Source organism: Glycine max, chromosome 12, assembly GCF_000004515.6.
Source record: "Glycine max cultivar Williams 82 chromosome 12, Glycine_max_v4.0, whole genome shotgun sequence".
Classification (NCBI taxonomy): Eukaryota; Viridiplantae; Streptophyta; class Magnoliopsida; order Fabales; family Fabaceae; genus Glycine; species Glycine max.
Window position 1 is genome coordinate 6,367,751 of NC_038248.2, and position 11,502 is coordinate 6,379,252.

The 11,502-nt window shown below is 34.6% G+C and overlaps 1 protein-coding gene across 2 annotated transcripts; it reads left to right on the plus strand.

Moving 5' to 3' along the window:
* The first annotated feature begins 4,290 nt into the window (after positions 1–4,290).
* Positions 4,291–8,270, plus strand: LOC100783687 (protein SOSEKI 2). Of its 2 annotated transcripts, none has more exons than XM_006592225.4 (7): positions 4,291–4,594; positions 4,684–5,043; positions 5,166–5,235; positions 5,535–5,650; positions 5,746–6,616; positions 7,535–7,831; positions 7,936–8,270. In XM_006592225.4, exons 2-7 carry the CDS (start codon positions 4,851–4,853, stop codon positions 8,003–8,005), a joined length of 1,617 nt encoding a protein of 538 aa, XP_006592288.1. In that variant the 5' UTR covers positions 4,291–4,594; positions 4,684–4,850; the 3' UTR covers positions 8,006–8,270. The 2 variants fall into 2 exon arrangements, with proteins under 2 accessions (XP_006592288.1, XP_006592289.1); XM_006592226.4 differs by having other exon boundaries at positions 4,690–5,043.
* Positions 8,271–11,502: the final 3,232 nt, after the last annotated feature.

An 11,502-nucleotide genomic window follows, 5' to 3' on the forward strand; every position in this document is an offset into this window, starting at 1 on the left:
TTACAAATATTTTGGAAGAAAATTGATGCAAAAACTTGAAGAAATAAAAAGTTGAAAATTGAGACAGCTCGCTTAGCGCACAAAATAGGTCCAACGTGTCACCTCGCTCAATGGTCAGTGCAAGCTTAGTGCAAAGAAGACCCAAAAAGAAGTTCAAAGGTGTGCTTAGCGCGAATCCTGCACTAAGAAGGTGATCATCGCCATACTCGCTAAGCTAGAAGGGCATGCTTAGCGCGAGGTCACAACTACCTTAGATCTATAAGAGGAATAAGAAACAAAGGAGAAAGACACACCAAGACTCATAGTTATCTATTGAATACACCCAAGGCCTGAGCTTCTTAATTAGGGAAAACCCTTCATCTCTAGCCATTCACCCATTCTCTTCCATTATTCATCCCTCTTCTTTTTTTCTATCCACATCAGCCCTAAAGTGTAAAGCTTCTCATGACAATGAGAGACTAAACGCCCACTATTGGGAGCCTAACAAACAATGTCCTTGTAATGTAATCTTTACTTACTATCTATTGGATGCAATGCCAATTTTTATTGTTTCTTTCTTGTGCTTTATTTTCATTGCTATGGTCTGATCATCTATGCATTTGCTTAGGGATTAGGCATTGGAAAATATTTAATTTCTAAAGAACTGGAAATGGCATCTAAACAAATTATTGCTAGGGATAGAGTAGTCTTATTTAGTCTATGCATATATCTTTAAATTTCATGCAATTTACTGTTTTATCTCTAAAAATGGATTTTGGAGAGAGAATAAATAAATTAGACTCTTCAACATGAGAGATCAGGGTTGAGTATCTTAGTATATGTGAGTAAAAATTTGAATAGTATTAAATAGAGAAACACATTAACATTGTATTTAGGGTGATTAGACATACTAGGCCTCAACATATTTAAATTCTGAAGTCATCTTTGCATTCAAACTTTTCTACTTTTATTGTCTTTTACTCTTTAATTCCTTCTTTCTTATCTTTTAGTATAATTTTTTATCTCTTGCTTACAAATTGAATATATATCAACTCAAGTATAAACAAAGTTCTTGTAGATTTGACACTCGGACTTCGAAGTAAATTTTACTACTTGAAACAAAATTAATACATTTGCTAATGAGTTAAGAATAGTAGATTAATCTGAATGAAGATGAATGCAAGTGGTGCTAATTAGTGCTAGACATGAAAGTGCTCCATGCACAACAATAGTACTTACTTCAGTACTTCACCCATGTAAAATTATTAGGAGGCAACTCATTTTTATTTTTTTTTGCAAACCAACATCCGATTTGCGAAAAATAATTCCCTCGTAATAACATAATTACTTTCTGAACTGAAAGTAAATTGGTATCAGGTATCTAGAGTCCTTATTTATCTTAATTTCATAATCCTATTTTGCCTTAATGCCTTAAACCAACAAATGGAACAGAATGTGCAAAAATTTATTAGCAATAAGATCAACTAATTGCATTTATCATGAGCCTCTTGTTTTGCGGGAACCCTTTTAAGATCGTTGATGACAAATGACATTATGTGTAGACAGCTGGTTGAACATTATTCACCAAGTTTACACTCAAGTACATGACCATGCCTTCTCAAAGCTAAAGTCACTATGTATCATAATCTTGAAGGCCCCAAAAAATGATGGATATCCATAGATAGTGCTTCAGATATGTAACAGTTAATTAACTGGTTAATGGCCATACTCTTTTGGTCTTTCCACTAAAGTATACTAATTTATGACTGATAATTACGTATTGCAATCTGCATCTGGCAGGTGATTAGTTAATAAGTGATTGATCATTTGTGATGGAGGAAGGTTAAACAAAAAAACTCCATGAATGCATGATATTTGTTCATGATCAGAAAATAAGATGTATACTATCAGTGAAAAGCGTTTTTCCATTATTACTTAATCACAATTTTTATAGGTTAATTTTATTTACTTTTATACCAATTAATTAATTTAAAAATCATATTATGATTTTTAATTGATTAACAATATAATGACACATAAAAATTAAACTTACTATTTCTGATCTTTTACATTATGTTTGGTTCTTTGTTACTTTTACAAATATCAATAACTCCTTTTGCCTTGATAACGAAGCTACTTTTTCAAAGTGTTAATTTTTACAATTTTTTATATATGTTCTTTGGTTTCAACGCGAAAACAGACATACACATAATTTATAATTAATCTTACTTTTAGACAAATCATTTAAAAATCATGTTAACTTACTCATTCACTTGTACAATTAAGATATATTCATGTTTATTTAGAATTTTTCCTTATCTAATATCATTTCAAGCAATGGAGAATTAATGCAGCAAATAACCTTAAACTGATTGTAGTGCCAAACATTTAGCTATGTAATGCCTATCAACAACAAATACTCCTTCCCATTAATTTATTTTTTGACCCCCTTTGAAGTTTATTTACTCATAGCATATAAATTCGAGTGAACTATCCTGTGAAGATGACAGCTATAGGTGAAGCAGTTAAATCATTATTCATTAGTGGGAAATAAGGTATCACATAAATTTTCATCTGATTAGGTGATTCGTCACCATGATTTTAATTTTGACCAATTCCGTTTTGCTTATTTTTGTTAGGCTTCAGCCCCATTTAACAACTTATTTAAGGGACCTCAACCGAATAGATGTAAAATATTAAGAGTCAATGTTGGTTTCAAAAGCTGAACTTTCAGGGATGCCTTTAATATCTTTCATTTCACACCATTAACGTGAGTTGCCAATGGGAAAATTAAAACGTGCTACGAAGTAGGTGAGGGAAGGGAAAATAATTGCAAAAGGGAAAAATAACTGCGTGCAAAAGTGGAACAAAAAGTGAAGAAGTTGTTATATAACCCTTCGTGAAGGAGAGAGACTATACGTATACCCCTCAATGTTTTTTCCTTTTCAAATTGCAAGTATAAATTTAGATTTTATAAACTTCTCATTTTAATCTTTGACTTTGTTAATTTTAATCTTTTCTTTCTGTATATGACATTAAATATTCCATTTAAGAATGTTTCACTTAAAAATAAAAAATAATATTTTAAGTGAATAAAATATGTGGATAAAAAAATATACATGGTTATAGGATATTTGAAGCTATTTAAAATTGTTATCATGTAATTTCCGTTACCATGGATCCTAATTGCAAGTATGAGTTGGCCCCGTTGAGACCTCCAGTATCTCTATATCCCATAAAAAAAACCCCTTTGTTCAAAGGGAGAGGGCAGCAGGGAAAAATCATGTTATGACGTTCAAATCATTGCTCATAAACTGTAATGATATATAAAATATTTCACACATAACTACGCCATACTTTCTAATCATATTTGCTTGCTCCTTTCAAAACATTCACTTCCAAGATCATTAAATTTTAAAACTAAAGCTACTTTCATAAGTTTTGGCCAAATGTTTTCTTCGAGGGGAATTGCTTAAAGTATATGATTACAATAATCAACTTGTTCAAATTTAAAATAATAATACTTAAATAGTAATTCTTACAATTATATCTTATAAGTAGTATCGAACATGAGTAACACTACTTATAATACACATCATTTAGATTAACAATTATCTAAAGTAACCATTTTTTAATGATACTTGAATACTAATGATAGAAAACTTATTGGTAAAAACAAACGATATAAAACTTAGATATCATATAAAGATCACCGAACAATATCACAAGTTCTACATATTATAGACAAATTATTAATATAACCACTCATCAGTTAAAGTAATTATAATTTTCATTGCAATTTATCACATTACATAAGAGTAATTACTAATTAGTTTACCAGTAGTACATGTAGATATTTAAAGTCCAAAAACATATAAGGTTTTTAAACCGTTTAAAGTATGATACTTTTTAATTTGCTTGCAAGAATTTCGGGATCAAATTCAATGATCCACTGCAACTAAATGCAAAATGAAAGATGATGATATTTTTAGAAACTTCATTTTATCATCAAGCATTTATTTAAAACGAATATCCAAGCATGTATTTTTCCAATAAAAGGAATAGTATTTGCACAACGGGGTGTATAACCTAATAGTGGGTGACAGTAAATTATTGGCTAATTTTACACTTTACAGCTCCCAAAATTAATTTAGAACTGATACAGGCATTTATTGTTTTAAGAAATTTGCAAGCTCTGATTTAATCTTTGAATTTTACCGCGCATGTTTTGAAGGGCAAATATGGTAGTTTGAGAAAGGGCAGAACACGAAAATTAATATTAAAAAAGGTGGAAGGAACAACAAAGTCAGACAACCGAACACAATACAGCACAAACACAAACATCACAAACATTTGAACTCTCAACACATCGAACAATTCCATCATATCGGCCAAAAACATCACCATAAACTAAGGACTAAGCTACTGAAACTCACTTCCTTGACCCACTCTTGTCTCTGTTTCATCCCCTTCCAGTCTCTCTCTCTTTCCCAACGCTTCAATTTGCACCCCTTCATTTCACTTTCTCTCTCTCTCTCTCTCTCTCTCTCTCTCACACACACACACACACACACACACACACATACAGCTTCTAATTCAGCTCCTTTTTTCCAAGGTATTGTCTTTTTGCATTTATGTTGTTAAAGATTCCAGTTTTTATACGCATGTTGGTGTTACTAGCTAGTTAGATCTGATTTCGTGCAGTTTCAGTGATGGTGGAAGAAAATCTGAAAATATCTCGACCCAGTGGCGTTTTTGCACGGAATGAAGCTAACGGGGAAATGGGGTTCTATCTGACAGGGTTTTGAAGTCGAGAAATCGTGAAACATTGAATTTTTAGGGTTGGTGGGGGGTTGTTTTTGCATGTGGGAATGGAAGCGAGGATGAAGAAGTACAACCGGCAAGTGAGTCCTGAGAGGGCCAAAGTGTGGACTGAGAAGTCACCGAAATACCACCAGAGTTTGAAGGTACCCGTGATTTACTACCTTTCTCGAAACCGGCAGCTAGAGCACCCTCATTTCATGGAGGTCCCACTTTCTTCACCCGATGGACTATACTTGAGAGGTAGATTGAATAATGGGAAGACAAACATTTTGCTTTTTTCTTACTTGGGTGGGGGAAGGGGTGTTGTTTTTGTTGTTTTCCTTTGTGATTTGTGGATTTTGAGGGGTTGTTTTTGTGTGCAGATGTGATTGATAGACTTAATGTGTTGAGAGGTAGAGGCATGGCTTCCTTGTATTCATGGTCTTGCAAGAGGTGAGCATGTTTTTAGCATTTTCTATGTCCTTGTGTTCAATTTGTGTGTTGAGAGAAAGAGAAAAAATAGAGAGAAGGGAAAAGATAAAAAAAAAAAAAGAGACTTGATTGGTTTGGTGTCTTTATCCTTGCCCCTTGTTTCCTGCTTAAATTTTATAAAAGTCAAGGCAGCATAAAATTTATAATTTACAATTTAAGATAAAGAAAACAAGATTGTTTAGTTTTTGGGTTGTTTCAGACTAGGACCAAATTATTGGATACAATTTTCATTGTTGATATTTGTTCTTCTTGTAATTCAGGAGCTACAAGAGTGGATTTGTGTGGCATGATCTGTGTGAAGATGATATAATTCTACCAGCTCATGGAAATGAGTATGTTCTCAAGGGTTCTGAGCTCTTTGACGAATCAAATTCAGGTAAATATCTTTTGCAAGTAATAAATTGTTAGGTCCTGATTCCTGAATGATACAGAATGCCTGTAACCTTAGTCTTGGTGAATCTTGGTTTACAGATCGTTTCAGTCCCATTAGCAATGTTAAAACACAAAGTGTGAAGCTGTTGCCGGGGCCAGCTTCTTCTCGGAGCCTGGATGAGGGCTCATCCTCTTCTAGCATGAATGGGAAGGAGACAAGAATCTCCCAAGATGACGAGCTTTCCCAAGATCCACACACTGGTTCCTCTGATGTTTCTCCAGAGTCTAGAGCTGAAAAGAGTGATGCTCTAAGCTTGGCATTGACAGAGTACAAAATTTATAAAACTGATGGATTGGCCGATGCTTCAACTCAGACAGAAGAAAAGGACAACAGATCCAGAGCTCAGAAAACTTGCACAAGGGGTGTATCAACGGAGGATGGGTCGTTAGAATCCGAATGTCATGAAATTTGTCAAGCTGAAGCTCCCCAAGTGAAAGATACTCCACGAATCTGTAGGGATGCCGTTTCTCGTCCTCCCTCAACTTCAAGTTCCTCATCTTTTGTGGGGAAGGCTGAAACTTTGGAATCTCTGATTAGAGCTGATGCTAGTAAAGTGAATAGCTTTAGGATTCTGGAGGAGGAGAGCATGCAGATGCCAACCAACACGAGGATGAAAGCTTCAAATTTGCTGATGCAACTGATCTCATGTGGCTCAATATCAGTGAAAAACCATAGTTTTGGCCTTATTCCTTCCTATAAGCCCAGGTTTTCCAGTTCCAAATTTCCTTCTCCCCTGTTCTCAACTTCTTTCGTGTTGGGGGAGTTTGATTGCTTAGCTGAGAATCCAAAGCTGATGAGCCTCAGATTGGAAGACAAAGAATATTTTAGTGGAAGCTTAGTTGAGACTAAACTGAAGGAGGGAGATGGACATAATGTTCTGAAACGCTCTTCTTCCTACAATGATGAGAGGTATGTTTTGGTTTAAAATTTTCCCTTGCAACATTACAAATTAGAATGGGCAAGAGTCACAACCTACCACTTATGCAAATCCGAGGAAATAGCATATGGGTTGCTTCAGGTCTGGTGTAGTAATATAATAGGACTAATAATTGGGATGTGGTCATTCTTTAGATTTTAAATGGTGATTTTGCCAGTTTAGGCTGGAAAGCCAGATTAGTTGAGCAGTGGTCCAAAGGTGATAATGCTTGAATCTGGTCATATAATAAGGCTAATCGAGTTTGTGTCAAATCTGAAATTATCTCTCTCAAATACATGATTTTATCTGTCAAAATTTGAAAATATCACCTAACATTTTTTGTATTAAAAATATTCACCTGAACATCTTATGTACCCCTGATTACTTCATTTGTTCAATAAAATGATTACAAATTCTATATTTTCAATGTGTTGTTTTTCAATTGGTTGTTATAATAATAACAGAATTTCATTCATGCTTGTTCATATCTCTATTTGTGGTTGTATGAGGTGTCTCATGGAAATGGAGGCTTCAAAGGTCCAAATGAAGGCCTGCATTGCTGTTTTGTAAAGCTGGTACACAAAATAAAAATAGGAAACATTGAAATATGAAATATCTTCTGAAAAAAAGGCTGGACTGATAATCTGTGGAATAATAAAGAGAGGTCCATTTATCACATGTTATTGTGAACTTCATTACTGTTTGTTCTCTTTCTTTGTTATGAAATGAGCTCCTTGGTATTAATCTTCATAACATGCCACTAGAAAATGACTTGAGATCAGTGGTCGGCTTCATGGATTCATGTTTTAGAGTTTTGTAATTGGTTTTGATTGACACCTGATGGGGACATGGTAGTTGTCACATCTAGGCCAATGTTTCTTCTGTAACAAAGTCAACACACAAATGTGCAGGACATTTAAAGAACAGAAACAGCAAGAAGACAAAGAGGAATCATCCTCGGGACATTCAAAATGCATTCCTCGATCAATTAAGGCTTCATTGACCAAGCATCCCCGAAGTGAATCCATGAGATCTCCTGTTTCTGATGGACCTCGGAACTCATCAGATAGAATTGATGGCTCAGGCATATCCCCAGTAACATCTAATGGTAGCAGCAAAAGGATCACTGAACCTTCCACAGGAAAAAAACAATCGAAGAGGATAGACTCATTTAAAGAAGAGGAGGAGGTGATTAAAATTGAAGAAAGTTAAGTGTTGACTCTAACTTGTTTCTTAAGGCTCTTAAAACTATTCATCATACTCTTGCAGCTTTCAACAATATATAGACTGAAAATTGATTTTTACTCAACAGGCTTGCTTCAGGAGCTCGGGTTATAATCCAATCCAAACCATTTTCAGACACAGCATCTAGCAGCTGTTGAAAATTCAAGCTTCAGATGTTAGACACCTGAAAAACTGCTGGTTTTTCAGCTTTAGTTTGAATTCAACATGATTGTATATATCTTGGTAGGTCCATGTGACATTTCCTTAAGCTTACAAAGTAAAATTATTTTGACAATCGACACAATGCAAAGGGTGCAGCTACTAGAGCAGGTGTGGTCCCAGTGGTCCATTTCCTTGAATATATTGTGCTGGATAGAGAGGGACTGCTATCCTGAAATGAAATGATTGCACATTCTGCTGTAACTCCTGATGCAATATCTTCCTTTTGCACCCTTCCTTTTTCTTGCTTCAAATTATTGGTTACTACTTACTTGCGGAAAAAATTAAGTGCCGGTCGTTTTCAAACCCATCTCTTGGCATTGGAGCTGATGTCAATTGTCAAGCATGTGACCTTGACTTTGACATTGGATGCGTTTTGCTTAACATCAAAATGTAACATATCTTGTATGATCATATTTAATTCTCAAAGCTAGAAAAGGTTCGTAAAAAGCTAATTTTATGAACCCTTTTAAAAGATTTTATGTAGGGATTTTCTTTTGGTGCTTATAGTCTAGAGGGTGGTGATTGGTGTGGCTGGTCTGCAGAGGACTTTCACTTTTGGAGTTGAGAACATGATTTTTTTTTCGATAACTGAGTTGAGAACATGTTTTATTGAACTTATAGAAAGCGTCAACTAAAACGACAATAAGAATCTTATGTTAGACAAATTTGTTCCAAAAATGTATGGGCTACTTGAATAGATTCACGTGTAAGACTACTTTATTCTAAGGATTCAAAAGGTGAGTTTCTATAGTTCTACTATTCAATGGGTCCCTATTCTCTTCAATCTTTATCTTCAAATTGAGGAACAGAAGCATAAAGGTAGTGTCTAAAAGCTTTTTGTCTGGTAAGGTAAATATGGGTTAGTCCTTTCATGCTTTTGTCTGGCTATTGAGTATTGAGATCTTGACCCAGAAAATCATTAGTTTGGCAATTGACAAATCTTGGGTTTCACTCAAGGCAAAAGACAAGTAGGCCACTATATCTATTGATTAATGCTTGTTTTTGCAATCTGTCTTTTTTCTTTTTGTTTTTCTCTTGCTATCATATTCTCTGGGTGTTTTTGGATCTTTCCTTCCAGATGATGTTGGTAAATAGCAATGAATTTATATGGGAGATTATGATACTAATTAACCTTTCAGTATTCAGTTTGAAGGTTTAGTCCATAGCAAAAAATTATTGGGTTCCTAGTTAATTTAACTATATATTATATAAAAGCGAAGACATGCATCATACACGGTGACATCTTAATTGCACAATCAACTTTTTACCACAGCAATATTTCGTTTATGGTGTCACATTTTGGTTAAACCACTTATTTTCTCTTTTCTCTCTCTTATTCCTTTTTCTGGCCTATCTTTTAATTACTATTAAACCCCTTTTCCTCCCCCATAAATTTGGTTCATTATTCTTAAACGACTTTTACACATAAGCATACAACCACATTTTCCCCTCTTAATTTCCTTTTCCCCCCTAAACTACAAATATATTTTACTGGAGCTAATAATAATATTACTTGAGTTGGGAACATCCAAAGACTGGTGGGACTAGTCTTATCAGACTTTCTATAAGTGAAGTCAATTGTGTACTATTTAAATCAACTACCCATTGTTTAATGCACAAAATGATTAATGTTGTTGTGGCCCAGTAGTCTATGTCTATCACTTTATTGATATTATTCTCCTTTAGTTCTACTCTGTCGAGCTTTTTAAAATTTGAACACATTCTTACGCATGAAAGAAATTATTGAAGAGTAAAACTAATAAACATAACTTTTGTAGATTGGGTTATCTCTTTAAATGATTTAAAATGACATTCATCTAAGTTATTTTCTACCTAATTCAACGTTACTCTTATTGACAATGCATCAAAATGGTATTTAAAGATTCGAGTAAAATTATCTTGATAAGATTTTAAATAAGAGATATATGCATTATTTTTTACTTTCCAATATCTTTAATTACCATTAAATATTTTTTTGAAGAAAAATTAAAATTAAGATACCTATACATCCTACTGTCTACATATGACTAATCAATCAGTCGGTTTCTAAAAATGGTGAGATTTGTTAGGGTTTCTAAGAATGTGGTTTTTGGTTTAACCAGTAAGGAGGATGATCTCCTTAATAGGAGAAGGAGTACAAAGAAGATTAAGGAGGACTTGAAGACCTATATGGACGGAGTATCAATTTCATTTGCAGATAAACTTTTGCAACTAGTCGGGGGCAGTGAGGTTCCTATAGAGATGGATTTGGGGGTGCACAAGGATGTTATTGAAGAAGTGCCTAAGGAGAATGATTGTCATGGGACTCAAACGATGGATGGTCCAGTGATTCCATTATTTGATGTGGAGCTATTGCATTGGTCTTCCACTTGGTTAAATACTTTGGTGGTCAACGTTTTAGGTAAAAGAGTTAATTTTCGTATCCTTGAAACGAAAGTTCAGAGGGACTGGGAAAGGAAGGGCACTATTCAGATAATTGATCTTCATGATGGTTATTATCAAATTGTGTTTAGCAAAGAATATAGCTGTGTGGATCAGAATACAACGTCATCCCATTGAGTTGTATAACGAGGTTTTCCTTAAAAGAATTGGTTTGAGCCTGGGAAAATTCCTTATGGTTGATCGTCTTACTCGATCCACTCAAGGAGAAAATTTACCAAATTATATGTTGAACTGGATTTGGAAAAGCCTTTGGAAACCCATATCTATGTCAGAGGTCATAATTAAGTTGTTGTTGGAGTATGAAGGGCTCCACTCTATTTGTTTTCGATGTGGACGTGTTGGTCATAAAAAAGACCAATGTAATGTGTGCAACTGGGGGTGTGTCGTCGGGAACTTAGGGTGAGAGGTTGCCGGAGAAGGAAAGTAACAGGGAGGAGGTTATGGTGGAGAAGCATCAGTAGGATAGGGCTGACGTAAGCCCTTCAACTCCTGAAACGACAGAGTCAATTATTGCTAATCAAGACATTAATGACAATAAGGAATGTTTTGGAGTATGGATGATTGTCCAACGTAATTTTAGGAAGAAAAAAAAGCAAAAAGCAAATATTGGAGTTAAAAAAGAAGATTCCACTAATGAGAAAGGGAAGCAAGCTAATAAGGAAAGATTCATGCATTATCACAAGATCCTAGTAGAACATGAAATAAGGGATCTTGTTATTTCCGTTAAAAACAAATCCGATTCTGTTGCCACTATTTATGAAGGGGATTGAATATGATTTTAATGCTAAGTTTGGGGTCCATTCAGTGGAGAATGTTGGTGCAGACCAAAATTCCAATATTGTAGACATGCACACTCACGTGAAGGAAATTGTGTCATCCTCGTCAATTCAAAAGTTGGTCTAGGTTCAAACTTTAGCTTCTCAAATGGTGAAGGCAAACATCAAAGGGGAACCTGTTAAATAGGTTTTTGATGGCTGTGTATGGGGCTCCA